Source organism: Equus quagga, chromosome 6, assembly GCF_021613505.1.
Source record: "Equus quagga isolate Etosha38 chromosome 6, UCLA_HA_Equagga_1.0, whole genome shotgun sequence".
NCBI classification, from domain to species: Eukaryota; Metazoa; Chordata; class Mammalia; order Perissodactyla; family Equidae; genus Equus; species Equus quagga.
In genome coordinates, this window is record NC_060272.1 from 84,933,420 (window position 1) to 84,950,266 (window position 16,847).

A 16,847-nucleotide genomic window follows, 5' to 3' on the forward strand; every position below is an offset into this window, starting at 1 on the left:
GTGGGTGGGGGTTGTTAGGGTTGTTGGGTTTCTCAGGAGAAAAAAAAATGGTACAGAGGTGGGGAAGGGATGGGTGAATTTGGTGACCAGCAGGGAGTCTGATGTCATCAAATCATAGGGATCAAAAAGAAAGATTGCGAGGTAAGTTTCATCAGGTAGGCTGAGGCCCTGTATGGGTAGGCTGTGCTTAGGAATCCAATGCAGGCTTGGAGCAGTAGAGGTGACAGGAGCATTTTCCTTGTCTTTGATCAACCACCATGGCCCCTTTCCCACTGCCTAGCTCTACTCCCTCCCTAATCCTTTCTCTGTCTATTTCAGCCAACATCACAGACACTCTCTTTCTTTCTCCTGCGCCTCCTTCCCCTCACTCTTGCTCCCCTTCCCCAGCTGTCAGAATCAGCTCAGAAGTCATCATCTCTGGGAGCACTCTGAAACCCTACAGTTGGAATTAATCATTACTTCCCCTGTTCCCACAGTGATTGTCTTACCTCTTGTTACAGCACATACTGCATTCTGTCTTATATTATGGCTGTTTCCATCTCTGTCTCCCTTCATCAGATTGTAGAAACTTCTTATTCCAACAGCCTCAGTAGAGTCGCTTGAATACAGATCACACTCAATATATATTTGTTGAATGAAGGAAGGGACCCCTGTTTATGAGCAGTTTTTATTTATGTTGTATGTAAAGAGATAGATGCAATAGAGGACCAAAGTGGGGGAAATTCTAAAAGACGTTAATGACCAGATGAAGAAATTGTTTGGAGAAGCGTAAAATATGTGCTCTGTCTCAGTTCAAGAATATTGACCACAGTTTGGCTCTCCTAGCCTTTGCCGGAGCAAAACCCACAGCCCTTCTTCCACACCCGGACCCTGCGCCAAACCACAGCCTCATTGCTCCAACTTTCCTAACCCGCCTGTGACTGTGCTGCCTGTTACAAGATGAAGCAGATACAGTGAGGCGAGGACAAAAAAGAACACCTGAAAACAAGGGCAGTGCATTTCCCCCTGGCTTATTTAAAACTTCTCTCCTTGAAAGTTCACCTTCATGGTATAAGCTTTTTTAAAATGGCTTTTCAAACATTAACAGAGTTCTTAAAATTCCTACATGAATCAAAATTGGGCTTAAAATGTTTTACGTGCAGCTGTGTTGGACCCTGCGCTTTCCACTGTTGAAGGACCTTAGATCGCTAGTAAAGATGATGTGTTTGCATGTTTCCTTTATGCCCTTCAAGTCAAAACCTGTTCTTTTACATCCGTATCCTTTTTGTAGATATTGATTCGTGTATTCAGAAACCCAGTTCCTCATCAGCAAAATGAGGGGATTGAAGGAGAGGGTCTCCAAGATGGCTCGCTAAGCATTTTAGAAAGAATCTATTATCATATGACTGTAGGAAATAGTTTTTGTCCAGGGGACAGTGCCTACAGAGTGTTTAATGATTTTATGTTTACACTGTTTGCTGCTAGGTTATTCTTAGCAATAGGAAATTATTCTTAGCAATAAGAAGTGCTTATCCATTTTTAAGTTTACTAAGAGGGAGATTTGGAGGTCTAAAGTTTGAGGTGTCTGCTTGAAGTTGTGTACCATAGCCAGGCCTTTATATGTTGTTTCTTAGGACCTGTGCTTATTTTATCCAGGGATAAAGCTCTGTGGCTCTCCATAGCATTTTGTACTAGGGAATTATGGAAAAAACAGATAGAAGTTAAAGTATATAATTTCATTTTACAAAACATTTTCTGTGATAAAAAGTAAGATACGGTAATTGTAGACACTTTGGAAATACAGGTAGTTTAAGGAAGAAATGTTAAATACTCCTAGAAACAATCTATGTTAACTATTTGTTAGGTTTCCTCCCAGTAATTTTCATGCATACAAAATTAATATCACATTGAACATACAGTTTTCACATCTTGCTTTTCAAATTAGTGTTACGTTATCTTTTCTTATGTCATTAAATATCTTTTTACAATATGATTCACACTCGGATAAACTATAATGAATTCAACCAATCCAGTGTTGCTGGGTATTTTGGTTGTTTCTAGTTTTTCACTGTTATAAGTAATTTTGCTATGAACCTAAACCTTTCCTTGGGATATATTCTTGGAAACTAAATTACTGGGTAAAAAGATATGAATTTTAATGTTTTGGCTACACATTATCAAGTGACTTCCCAAAAAGGCTTTACAAATTTGTGCTCCCAATAGCAATGGAATACACCATTCAGCACATCCTTGCCAACACTGAGTATTATGGTATAGAGTTGTTTGTTTGGTTTTTTTTAAACAAAGTGGGAGATGGAATGGGGAACTAACTTTATAGCATTCGATTTTTAAAAAATCAATTTCTGACTATATCATTTTGGGAATTTAGGCCAGGACATGTCTGCCAATTAAATTACTTTCATATTTCCAAGACCTTAAGTGTTACAGTCAGCTTGTATAAGGCAGACATTGTGAGTATTATCTAGGGAACTGTTTATGGCTATTTTAAACCTTGCTCAGGAGTTATTTACAATCCCTGTTTACACCCTCTGAATCTACTGAGTGTCCTGGATGTTTTTTTAACTTTCATTGGCTCAGGTGCCAAGATGACTCATGCAGGTTTGGGAAGCCGTGCATCACGCACTGATCGCAGGCCGGGGCACGAGTGCTTCTGGAGGCACTGGAGTGCAGGGGCAAAGCCTTGACATGGTTTGTCTTAAGAATTTAAATCTTGACTGACCCTTAACTGCTACTCCTTGAAACCAGTTTCCTTCTTGTCTATGTACACTACATTGCTTTTTATCCCAACTGGGTCTGTAATACTTTATGCTTTAATTTTTTAAGGGCCAATTCTGTGAATTATAATGATAGTAGCCACCTGTTTATAGTGGCTTGATTGAAACTTTGCATAACTGAATTTTATTATAAACTGAATTCATGGGATTTTAAGTGAGATGCCATACTTAGAGAATTTAGCAAAGTGCTTCACACATGGCAAGCACTCAGTAAGCTTTAGTTGTCATAATTGTTAGAATTCCCTCACTTAACCAAGTGAAGGGGCTAGGAGAGCTCTCCTGGCCAAGGAGCTAGGACAAGCTGAAGTCCTGAGGGGCCTTCTGGGGCCCCAAACAAGCTGGTGAGGGAAATCAGTCCCAGGCAGGGGCTGTAAAACTGATGGGGCCAGGCTTCATTGCTTTGGGCTTCACCCTAAGAGTGCTTGAGAGCCATAAAGGGTCTTAAGCTGAGGACCAATCAGATTTGCATTGTTATGTTAAAAAACTATTCCAGCTGCCTCCTGGAGAAAGGATACAGGGAGGTTCCTTATAAGGTTTGGTCATAGACTAGGTAACCAGTTTTGGGCTTATTACATAAATTCTGTTGTCTCAGTGTCCTCATCTATAATACATTCAATAATAGCACTTACCCTATAGGTTTTGGGGAATTAGAGGAATTACTGTTTGTTAAACACTTAGAACAGCTCCCAGCATATAAGTGTTTTAAGTGTTTGTTAAATAGAATGCCAAAAGCCTGGTGGCAGAAGGTTAAGCCTCTCCAGTTCAACTCTCTCTCCATCTAGCATCAGACTGACCTCGTCAGTGAAAAACTGCCCCTGCCTCTGACCCCTTGGCTGCATAGTTTCCAAACTAAGCCCGGCCTCCTCCTTGCCCCTGTCTGGTCTAGTGTGGGTACTTCCACGTGGATGTGGCGTATGGCTGGCCCGGCGTGGCTGGGCTTCCTGCAGCAGCAGCAGCACACCTGCATCACACCGCACACAGTGTCAGGTCCTGCTGTTTGCTGAGAGGTTGTGGTGCACTAAGCAGAATCCGAGGTGAACACCACCCCCGAGGGATGTGCATTGGCTGTGGTTTAACTCCCCTGGGTTTGCCGGCCTGACCACAGTGGCTTGCTCTCACCCATATTGCACTTGGTGTTTGAAAATAACTGGGAGATGAACTCCTGGGGCTGTTGTCAGCTCCTGTTGGCTTTCTGTATTTATAAAGACAGCTTTGAACTGAAAGGAAAACACTCAAATGATATGCAAGTGGCTTCCATCCAGCCTTTTCTTCACTCTAGTAAGAAGCTTTTTGATTCTCTTATACCTTACAAAAAGTTCACTTCAACTCAGCAAATTTCCCATTCCGCCCCCCCAAAGATTCATTTTTGTAAATTACATTACATATGTTGCCGGGACTTTTTAAAATCATGAATGTCTTCTACTTAGTGTCTCAAAGCTACTGTGTTCACTTGCTATGAACTTTTCTAATTTGAAACAGTGGTTGGGATCTCATGCAGGGACAGCAGGTTTCAGCCTGTGTTACTTGTCGAGTTCTGTTCCGAGGATACTGAGGCAAGTCTGAGCCACAGGGAGAGAGCACCGTGATCTCCACAGAAGGGTGTACGCCAGAGCCGGTCGAGTTTTCCCTGGTGGAGGGGGACTGCTATAGAATTGTGGTGGAGAAGGGGAGAGATGGCACAGAGGCTTCCTTGGTGTTTCTGATGCTTTATTAAGTTTGAAGATGGGCAAAATGTGTCATTTTATTTTCTATATTTTGAATATGTAAACTAGTTTATGGTAAAATTGAAATGAGTACCGTGATGGCTTTGTAACATCTGCCCTGGGTGTTACTGGCGCGTGTTTGCTGTCCTGACCTAGCAGGGCCTGCCTTTGACCGCGGTGATACCACGTCTTCCCTAGGGGAGACCGCCGTCTCAGAGTGTTTGTGCCTGAGCTCACACATGCATTTATATGCACATGTACGGATTCGTTCTGTCCTGTAGTGCAGATTCACAAAGTCCAGTGGAGGGCTTTTTAAAAACATATAAAATGACTATTTCTCTGAATATACTAAAAACCACTAAGTTGTATACTTTAGAGGGGTGAATTTTATGGTATATAAATTATATCTCAATAAAGCTGTTGTTGAAAGATAAAATATTTCCAAATACCATACTTTTTCAAAAAGTGAGTATTTTTTCCACGTAATAAAAGTAGTACGGGGACCGGCCCGGTGGCTCAGCGGTTAAGTGCGCACGTTCCGCTTTGGCAGCCCAGGGTTTGCCAGTTCGGATCCCAGGTGTGGACGTGGTACTGAGTGGCAAGCCATGCTGTGGTAGGCATCCCACATATAAAGTAGAGGAAGATGGGCATGGATGTTAGCTCGGGGCTAGTGTTCCTCAGCAAAAAGAGGAGGATTGGCAGGAGTTAGCTCAGGGCTAATCTTCCTAAAAAAAAAAATAAGTAGTACATACACATATAGGAAACTGGAAAATGCACTAAAGAAGAAAAAAAATATATACTTATAATAGCACCCTAGAGACTGTTAACAATTGATGATATTTTCTTCCATTATTTTTTCATTCCCATGTATGGATTATTTTTATATTGATGAGATTGTTTCTGTATATGAAATTTTGCATCTTCCTTTCTTCATTTAATATTATAACCATTTAAAATGCTATCATAAATTCTTTATAAACTATTTATTTATTTATTTTGGTGAGGAAGATTGGCCCTGAGCTAACATCTGTTGCCAATCTTCCTCTTTCTGCTTGAGGAAGACTGTTGCTGAGCTAACATCTGTGCCAATCTTCCTCTATTTTATGTGGGATGCTGCCACAGCATGGTTTAATGAGCAGTGTGTAGGTCCATGCCTGGGATCCGAACCCATGAACCCCAGGCTAGCTTGAACTTAACCACTACACCACTGGGCTGGCCCCATAAACATTTTATTTTATTATTATTTTTTTGTCAGGAAGGTTGGCCCTGAGCTAACATCTGTGTCAGTCTTCCTCTATTTTATGTGGTATGCTGCCACAGTGTGGCTTGATGAGTGATGCTAGGTCAGTACCTGGGATCTGAACCTGCGAACCCTGGGCTGCTGAAGCAGAGCATGGGAACTTAACCACTCCACCCCAGGGCCAGCCCCACTCTAAACATTTTAATGGCTTACCACGGACCACTGCATGAGGATATCATAAATCAATCATCCCCTACTGTTGGACATTTTTCACTATGAGAAATAACACTGCATTGAACATCTTTGAGCATAATTCCCATTGTCATATTTGGATTTATTTCCTTAAATGGATGCCAGATAGATTCAAAGTTCTGAATGCTTTTAAAATCTTTAATATATATTCTCAAGTTGCTTTCTATAATGCAGGCCTCTATCAACCTGTAAGGCGTCTTTGTTCAAGTTACACACCTCTGGGCAGAGGTAGCCCTGGCAGTCCAAGCTTGGGGGTGGGTTCTGGCCCGTCACACCCGCTCACACTCTCTGTGGGTGCCTTTGTGTGGCTCACCAGAGCATTGTGTACAGATCCCCATTTATATGCTTTCAACAGTTCACACAGAGTGCCTGTTTCAGAGAGCCCAGAGTAGCACTGGGCATCTGTGTCTGTAGAAGTCTTTAATTCTCTAAGTGAGAAATGGTATGTTGATGCTTGAATTTGCATTTTGTTTATGAGGATGATCGTTTATCCATGTGTTTCTTGGCCATTTGTGTTTTCTGCCTTGAGTTATCTGTTCATACTCATTTTTTTGCTCTTAGTGTTTGTCACGTGATATTTTGCCCACTAATTTGGTTATATATGATCTGTATTATTTGTTGTTAATATTATTCCTAGGTTGTGCATATATTATTTTCTGAAAAACACAAGGTTTTATTTTTATTTAGAACCACTAATGCTTTGCTTCCTTGATTTTCAGGTTACAAACTTCTTCCCCATTCAGACAAATGAAAAGTCCTTATGTTTTCTTCTTGTTTATTATTTCATTTCATTTTTTACATTGATCTCTTTAATTTACATTAAATTCAAGTATATTTTGATGAATAACGTAAGGTGAGAATCTAATTTTTTTCCAAATCGTTTTCCCAGCACCACTTACTGCGTAATATTTCCTTTCTCTGGTGATTTGTGGTGCATTCCTTGTCATGTATTAAATTATCGTATCTACTCTGATAAAATATTTTGCTGAGGTTAAAAACAGAAATCACATTCTTTTTTTTTTTTCTGAAGAAAATTGGCCGTGAGCTAACATCTGTGCCATCTTCTTCTATTTTGTCTGTGGGATGCCATCACAGCATGGCTTGACGAGTGGTGGGTAGGTCAGTACCTGAGCTCCAAACCTGTGAACCCTGGACCGCCAAAGTGGAGCACGTGAACTTTAACCGCTATGCCACCAGGCAGGCCCCAAAGATCACATTCGTAATATGGTTAAAGCCCTGTTCATTCATTCTATATTTTTGTTTCACTGTTAGCATTTGTTTAAATGGACTTATTTTTAATGCAATAATTTTAATGCTAACTTATTTCTTCTTTATGCCTTGAATCAAAGTGAACCGGGTATTTGAACAAATTAAGATTACTTGTTTCATAGAGACTACCCCATTTACAAATGACCCAGATTCTAGGCATTATACATAATAGGCACTTGTATTCACATTTCAGGACTTCTTCTTTTTCTGTTTGTGTTTCTAGGGGCTGTTATGTCATGTACTTTCAGCATTCAGATTTGATATAAGAGAAGTTGGTCTTTTTACTCAAGGTCTTGGCTATGCACCTGCAGATTACTATCCTGGTTTGCTTAAAAATGTGAGTATTTTTAATTTATTAGTATTGAAATTTTCGTTACTTAATGTACCGTCAGCAAAAAGAGTAAATGGAAATATTTCACTCCTCCAGGAGAGATGTTTAACTTTTCTATGTTTATCTCTTCTTACCTTGGGCGGACTTATGGCCATGTAAGGAAGAAACGTGAGAGGGGAGGTTATGAGAAAGAAGAAGGAAACCAGGAGAGGTTATTCTAAATCAACCAACCTCTCTGTCTCTTAACAATCTCCTTTATTCTGTCAAAGATTTTTTGGGAGAAGAGGTTTCCTTAACCCATGTAAACACAGCCTTTTACATTGGACAAATTTTGTATTTAAAACAACCAGATAGGAATTTTATGTTAAAGTAAAAAAATTCACATTTAAATAACAACCTTGTAAATAGTATTATACATTTATATCTTAGTATTAAATCTATATTTTCTTCTGCCTTAAATTTTAGCCAAATTGAAGAAATTTTAATTTATGATCTTAACATAGCTCTTCTAAAAAGTGTTCTGAGATTTTTTAATGTTTGTTAACTATTCTAGTCTTTTGGAAGCTTTATGTATGAATAGCATTTTTAAAAATAAAGAACTAAATTAAGAAATAAAAATAAACTAGCTCTAATATGGTTTTATTTTTAATGAGTTTGGTTTTAATTCTTAGAAAATTAATTTTCTATTGTTCATTTGCTTAAATAGCCATGTGGAATAACAGACATTAAACATATAATCCAAATTATTAGTAAATGTGACTTGGCTGCTTTCTTTTCATTTTGACAAAGTAAAACGAGGAGAGGACAGGTGGGGGAGGGTTGGGAATCTCACCGGAAATATCACTCACACTAAGAGAAACAGAACTGATGTAACACTGTTTGCAGTGTGAGTTAACCTGCAACTGATTCTGTTTTACAGATGGTTTTATCGTTAGTGTCTGAACTCAGAGAGAATCATCTTAATGGATTTAACACTCAAAGACGGTAGGTGTTAAACTAAACATCCTTCTTCTCAAGTTTCAAGATGTATCAGCTTGGTTCTGAGAGAAATTTTATAATTCTCAGGAAATGCATGTTCATAGTTATAGTTATGTTCTATGTGGAGAGATTATTTTAGTGGAATACATGGCAAATTGGTGAGTTTTATCAAACTTCCTTTTTTTTACTCACTATTCTCCCAACTCTCCTAGGGCAGTAAATCACGTGCCATCTCTTGAGCATCCATTGAGCAGCAAGCCCTACATAGACAGTAGAGAACATAGGAGAAAGACGTGCTCAGCCCCGTGTGTGTGCAGCAGTCACACATGCAACGGGAATATTTACAAGGCAACACATATTTGATGTGCACATTAACCTATTTTAGGAAATATTATATTCCAAAATCTAGGCTAAACAAACTAAATAGATTCAGACAAATTAAAAGGCAATTAATCACATTTCAAAATGTTTATTCAGTATGTGAAAGAATTCAAAATTGTTTTCATTGGTGAGCAGTTCATTTTTAACAAATCATTAACTAAGAGAATTAGGGGATTGAGGCACTTTGTGTTTTTTTTTTTTTTGTAAAGCTATTGCCAATTAAAGCTCTATCAGAAATGGTCTTTGCCCTCAGCCTTTAGGAATACTTTGAGTCTGACCCTTAAAGTAAATTATAAAACTCTTAAATGAAAACACTGGAGAAAATCTTCATGACATTGGATTTGGCAGTGATTATTTGGATGTGACACCAATAGCACAACCAGCAAAGAAAAAGTAGATAAATTGGACTTCGTTAAAATTAAGAACTTTTACGAATCATGGGATACTGTCAGGAAAGCGAAAAAGACAACCTATTGAATGAGTAAAAACATTTGGAAATCATATATTTGATAAGGGTTTAATATCCAGAATATATAAAGGACTCCTAAAACTCAACAGCAAAAAACTCGATTCAGAAATGGGCAAGAGAATTGACTAGACGTTTCTCCAAAGAAGATATATAACTGGCCAATAAGCACATGAAAAGATGCTGAACATCACTACTTATTAGGGAAATGCAAATCAAAACCACAAGGGAATACCACATCACACCTACTTGGATGGCTGTAATTTAAACAACAAACAACAATGGAAAATAAGAAATGTTAACAAGGATTTGGAGAAAGTAGAACTCTTGTGCCTTGCTGGTGAGAATGTAAAATGGTGCAGCCACTGTGGAAAACAGTTTGGCAGTTCCTGAAAAAGTTAAGCACAGAGTTACCATAAGATCCAGCTGTTCCACTCCTAGGTGTATATTCAAAAGAATTGAAAGTGGAGACTCGAACAGATATCTGTACACCAATGTTCATAGCAGCATTATTCACAATAGCCAAAAGGTGGAAGCAAGCTAAGTGCCCATCAATCAGATGAATGGATAAACGAAATGTGCTATATAAATACAGTAGAGTACTATTTAGCCATAAAAAGGAATAAAATTTTTACATATGCAAGAACATGCATGGGCCTTGAAAACATTATGCTTAGTGAAATAAGCCAAACAGAGAAGAACAAATGTGTGATTCCACTTATATGAGGCACCTAAAATAGGCAAATTCATAGAGACAGAAAGCAGAATAGAGGTTATCAGGGGCTGGAGGGAATGGAGTTATTGTTTAATGGTACATAGTTTATGTTGGGGATGATGAAAGTTTTGGGTATAGATTGTGGTGAGGGGCTTACAAATGGTTAAAATGATAACTATTACATATCTGTTACCACAATAAAAAAATTAAACAAGAGAAATACAAATGTAACATGAATAAGCTAGTCACAGATTGAGAGAAAATATTCACAATACGTATATCTGACAACAGTCTTAAATTCAGAAGCTATAAAGAACTCTCAGTAATTAATAACAAAAGACAAAAGTCTCAAAAATGGGCAAAAGAATTAGACACTTCACAAAAGAAGATACAGGAATAGGCAATAAGCACATGAAAATTTGCTCAGTGTCGTTACTCATCAGAAATGCAAATTAAAACCATACTGAGATGTGGTTCTACATCCATTGCAATGACTAAAATTAAAAAGATGTAACAACACCAAATGTGGTGAGACTATGGGGCATCGGATACTTTCACATGTTACTGTTGGAGTGTAAAATGGTACAACCACTTTGGAAAATTGTTTGATTATGCTTATAAGAAACAGGAATATCGTTCCTAAGTATTTACCCAAGGTAAATGAAAACCTGTATCCACAAGAGACTTTTACATGAATGTTTACATCCGCTTTAATCATAATGGCCCCAAGCTGGAAATGACAGAAATGTGTCTCAACAGAAAAATGGATAAACAATTTATGGTATGTTCATGCAATGGAATACTATTGGGCGATAAAGAGGGATGAGCTACTGACATGTGCCCACAGATGAATCTCACATACTGTTGATCAAAAGAAGCCAGGCATGGGCTGGCCTAGTGGCACAGTAGTGAAGTTCACACATTCCGCTTCTGTGGCCTGAGGTTCACTGGTTCGGATCCTGGGTGCGGACCTACACACTGCATGTCAAGCCATGCTATGGTAGGCATCCCACATACAACGTAGAGGAAGATGGGCACGGATGTTAGCTCAGGGCCAGTCTTCTTCAGAAAAAAGAGGATTGGCAGCAAATATTAGCTCAGGGCTAATCTTCCTCAAAATAAAAAAAAAAATTAAAATTAAAAAACATAAATTTAAGAAAAGTCCAGGCACACAGGAGTACATAATGTACAATTCCAATTATACTAAGGTCAAGCATAGGCAAAACTAATCTAACATGATAGATATTCAGAACTGTGGTTGCTTACGGGCAGTGAGGATTGCCTGGGGAGGGCATGAGGTTGTGATAGTGGATACAAGGGTTTACACATTAGTCAAAACTCATTGAATTGTTCACTTGATATTTGTGTATTTCACTCAAGGTAAATTTTACATTATTAAGAAAATCAAAATACAAATAAAAAGAAAAATACAAACATGATGCCACTGTATACTCTCCCTCAAATGGCTAAGATCTGAAGCACTCAAACTAGCTTGTATTGGAGAGGATATGTAACTACTGGATGTTTCATCCACTGTTTGCTAGAATGTGAAACGGTGTAACTACTTTGGTAAACAGTGTGGCAGTTTATCAGAAAGTTAAACATACTCATTATTTGACACACCATTTCCACTCTTGAGTTTTGCTCATGACAAGTGAAAACATAGGTATTCACAAATATTTCTATACAAATATTCTTAGCTGCTTTATTTGTAATAGTTCAAAACCAGAAAAATCCAAAGGACCATCAAAAAGTGAATGGATAAACAAAAAGTTTTACCACCATTTAAAAAATGAAAAGACGAGTCATAGATGGTGAGAAAATATTTTCAAATCATACATCTGATAAAAGGCTCATACTAGAATATATAAACAACTCAGTAATTAGAAGACAAATAACCCAGTTTAAAAAATAGGCAAACGATTGGAATACATGTCACCAAAAAATGTACAGAAATGGCTAATAAGCACACAAGTACTTGTATACAAATGTTCATAGCAGTATTATTTGTAATAAAGTGGAAGCAACCTGAATATACATCAACTCGTGAAAGGATAGACAAGATACGGTATGTTCATACGGAAGAGTGCTTTTCCTCAGTAAGAAAGGGACAGTCTACTGATGCATGCTGCAACACGCGTGAACCTCAAGGCATGATGCTGAGTGAAAGCCAGTCACAAAAGACCACACACTGTGATGCCATTTTTATAAAATGTCTACAATAGGCAAATCTAAGAGACAGAAAGTAGATTAGTTGTTGCCTGGGGCTAGAGGTAGGAACACGGATTTCCTGCAAATGAGCACAAAAGATCTTGAGGTGATGGAAATGTTGTAAAAGTGGATCATGATGGTTTCCAACTCAGTAATTTATTAAAGATGTTTGAATTGTACATTTCAAATAGGTGCATTTTGTGATATATGAAGTATACCTAAAAAGTAATAAGAATCCCATAGGTGCATGGAGAGCATTTACAATCAGTTATTTACACATCAGATAAAGACTTTAGTTTAGCCTTGAGGTTAATGATGAATAGTCGATCTTTCGAATAACAGAATTAAATATTTATTAAAGGAGACTTAAAAAATCAATAGCATGCATTGTGTATGTATGATCTACACCAGACTCCCAAAATACGTCACTGATGATTTTTTAAAACTCAGCTGAGAATAAGCAAAAACTAAAAACAAACAAAATATTAACAAATGGAAAAGACTAGCCAGACTTGGATCTTTGCAACCTATAAAACAAACAGAGGGTTAGTATGCAAAATATAGAAATGCCTCCTTGCAAATCAGTCAGAAAGAGGCAAACGCTCCAGTATGGAAATGGAAAAGAACTGCAAGCAGATAATTACCAAAAGAGGGAAACTTGATAATAAACATTTTAAAACTTCTTCAGAAGTGACATCAGCAGGATATGACAGGAAGCCCCAGTCCTTGTTTCCACAGAGACACTGACTTAATGATAGCATTTGGCCCAAAGAGCCGTTAATGAGAGTCCGGAAGTCAGTTAAGAAGTCAAGCTCAAAGTCAAGAACAGCCATATTGAAACAGATAAGAAAGCCATTTTATATCGACCACAATAGCCCTTCCCCTAAGCCAGTCCAGCTTGCAGCTTTTCCCCAGGGAGAGGAAGAGAAGAGTGGGATGTGTCCAATGTTCTGGCTTTTGGGGAGCTGCCTGTGGGACTGGTATCTGTCTTGCCTAACTCTGACCACTGATGGGAACCAGCATGCTTTCAATGCCTGGGGACTATGGAGAGTTAAAGAGAGTTCAGCTGCTTTTTGCAGCACCAGAGAACTGGCAGAGCTGCAGATGGAGGTTGGCTGAGGTCAGTGTGATTAGGAGAAAGCATCCAACTCACAGCTTTTCTCTTGGGTGGGAGGAAGGTGGGGAGAGAAGAGTGGAATGTGCATCCAGTGTTTCACCTTTTGAAGGGGCTGCCCTAGGGATTGGTTTCTGTCTCCCCTGACTTGGAGCAGTAACAGAACCAGCATAGTTTGATGCCTTGGGAGCTGCAGAAAACAAAAGAACCTATTGGCTTGTTGCAGCACCAGAGAACCTTCAATACTACAGACACCAGAGAGAGGAAGAGATTACAAACTCCTGAAAAAGAAACTGGCAAAACTCTCTAATTGGGAAATTACGTGCACAAACCCAGAGAAGATTTATTCCCAAATAAGGTTTGAAGGACCCCCAGATTCTCCAGCCAGACTGATTAGTGAAAGTATTCCCCTGTAAAAATCCAGTCCGTTAAGACTGGGAGAGGTGACTGTGTCTTCAAATGCATTGAACCATAACAAAAAACAACAAGGCACACAGAGAAACAGGAAAACATGGCCCAATCAAAGGAACAAGATCAATTTTTACAAACCTTCTCTAATAAAGAAATGGAGATCTATGATTACCTGACAAATAACCCAAAATAGTTGTCCTAAAGGAGCTCAATGCACTATGATAGAATACAGATAAACAACTAAATGAAATCAGAAAGATGATGCATGAAAAAAATTAGAATATCAGCAAAGAGATAGAAATTATAAAAAAACAACCAAACAGATATTGTGGAGCTGAAGAATGCGGTAACTGAATTGAAAAATTCACTAGAGGGGTGTAGACTTGATCAAGGAGATAACTCAAAGATATATCACTTGAAATAGCCAGTCAGGAGAATAAAAAGAAAAAGGAATGGAGAAAGTTACTTAAACCTAAGGGCTTATGGGACACCATCAAGTGGACCAGTTAAATGCCTTGTGGGAGTCCCTGAAGGAGGGGAGAGAGAGAAAAAAGGACAGAGAGCTTATCAAATCTGAGGAAGGAATTGGACATCCAAATTTAAGAAGCTCAAAGAACTCCAACTAGGATGAACTTAAAAAGGCCCACACCAAATAAAATTAACGTGCATAAATCAGTAGCATTTCTATACACTAACAATGAACTAACAGAAAAAGAACTCAAGAACTCAATCCCATTCACAATCGCAACGAAAAGAATAAAATACCTTGGGATAAACTTAACCAAGGAAGTGAAGGATCTATACAATGAAAACTACAAGACTTTCTTGAAAGAAATTGACGATGACATAAAGAGATGGAAAGACATTCCTTGCACATGGATTGGAAGAATAAACATAGTTAAAATGTCCGTACTACCTAAAGCAATATACAGATTCAATGCTATCCCAATCAGAATCCCAAGAACATTCTTCACAGAAATTGAACAAACAATCCTAAAATTCATATGGGGCAACAAAAGACCGCGAATTGCTAAAGCAATCCTGAGCAAAAACAAAGCCGGCGGAATCACAATCCCCGATTTCAAAACATACTACAAAGCTACAGTGATCAAAATAGCATGGTACTGGTACAAAAACAGGTCCACAGATCAATGGAACAGAATTGAAAGCCCAGAGATAAAACCACACATCTATGGACAGCTAATCTTCGACAAAGGAGCAGAGGGCCTACAATGGAGAAAAGAAAGTCTCTTCAACAAATGGTGCTGGGAAAACTGGACAGCCACATGCAAAAGATTGAAAATTTGACCATTCTTTTTCACCACACACCAAAATAAACTCAAAATGGATCAAAGACCTAAAGATTAGGCCTGAGACAATAAGTCTTTTGGAAGAGAATATAGGCAGTACACTCTTTGACATCAGTTTCAAAAGAATCTTTTCGGACACTGTAACTCCTCAGTTGAGGGAAACAATAGAAAGAATAAACAAATGGGACTTCATCAGACTAAAGAGCTTCTTCAAGGCAAGGGAAAACAGGATTGAAACAAAAAAACAGCTCACTAATTGGGAAAAAATATTTACAAGCCACTTATCTGACAAAGGGTTAATCTCCATAATATACAAAGAACTCACACTGATTAGCAACAAAAAAACAAACAACCCGATCAAAAAATGGGCAGAGGACATGAACAGACATTTCTCAAAAGAAGATATGAATATGGCCAATAGACACATGAAAAGATGTTCATCATCGCTAATCATCAGGGAAATGCAAATCAAAACTACACTAAGATATCACTTTACACCCATTAGATTGGCAAAAACATCCAAAACCAAGAGTGACAAATGTTGGAGAGGATGTGGAGAAAAAGGAACCCTCACACACTGTTGGTGGGAATGCAAACTGGTACAGCCACTATGGAAAACAGTATGGAGATTTCTCAAAAAGTTAAAAATAGAAATACCCTATGACCCAGCCATCCCATTACTGGGTATCTATCCTAAGAACCTGATATCAGAAATCTCAAGAGTCCGTTGCACCCCTATGTTCATCGCAGCATTATTTACAATAGCCAAGACGTGGAACCAGCCTACATGCCCAGAAACTGATGATTGGATAAAGAAGATGTGGTATATATACACAATGGAATACTACTCAGCCAAAAAAGACAAAATTGGCCCATTCACAACAACGTGGATGGACCTCGAGGGTATTATGTTAAGCGAAATAAGCCAGTCAGAGAAAGACAAACTCTATATGATTCCACTCATAGGTGGAAGTTAGTATATTGATAAGGAGATCTGATCGGTGGTTACCAGGGAAAAGGGGGGGTGGGGGGAGGGCACAGAGGGGGAGGTGGTGTACCCACAACATGACTAACAAAAATGTACAACTGAAATCTCACAAGGTTGTAATCTATCATAACATTAAAAAAAAAAAAAGGCCCACACCAAGACTTATTGTAATCAATAGTCAAAAGTCAAAGAGAGAGAATGTTGACAGCAGCAAGAAAAACAATTTATCACATACAGGGAAGCTCCCATAAGATTATCAGTGGATTACTCAGAAGCAGCATTAAGACCAGAAGGAAGTGGGGTGACATATTCAAAGTGCTAAAAGTAAAAACCTGCCAACCAAGATTATCGTGTTCTACAAACTGTCCTTCTAAAATGAAAGAGAAGTTAAGACTTCCAGATAAACAAAAGCTGTGGGAGTTCATCACCATTAGACCTGCCTTACAAGAATTGTTAAAGAGAGTTTCAAGTTGAAACAAAAGGACTCTAGACCGCAACATGAGAGCATACCAGAATATGAAACTCCCTGGGAAAGGTAAAGGGAGAAACAAATACAAAATTCTGTAATACTGTAATGGTGATGCATAAATTACTTTTAATTCTGATATAAAATATAAAAGATGAAAGCATAAAAATAACTATAACTGTAAAACTATGTTAACAGATACAAAATAGAAAAATATGTAACTTATGACATTAATAAC

The 16,847-nt window shown here is 38.3% G+C and overlaps 1 protein-coding gene across 7 annotated transcripts in view; it reads left to right on the top strand.

Annotated features, from left to right (window-relative positions):
- The window catches only part of FANCC (FA complementation group C), a 256,029-nt gene that overhangs the window by 161,383 nt on the left and 77,799 nt on the right, over positions 1-16,847 (top strand). For all 7 annotated transcript variants that reach the window (XR_006889046.1, XM_046664110.1, XM_046664113.1 and 4 more), the window contains 2 exons: positions 7,462-7,575; positions 8,489-8,553. Coding sequence is in view for 6 of the 7 variants with exons in the window: in XM_046664110.1 (XP_046520066.1) it covers positions 7,462-7,575; positions 8,489-8,553 (179 nt within the window). In the remaining variant the exon portion in view is untranslated. The remainder of the gene's footprint in view (positions 1-7,461; positions 7,576-8,488; positions 8,554-16,847) is intronic.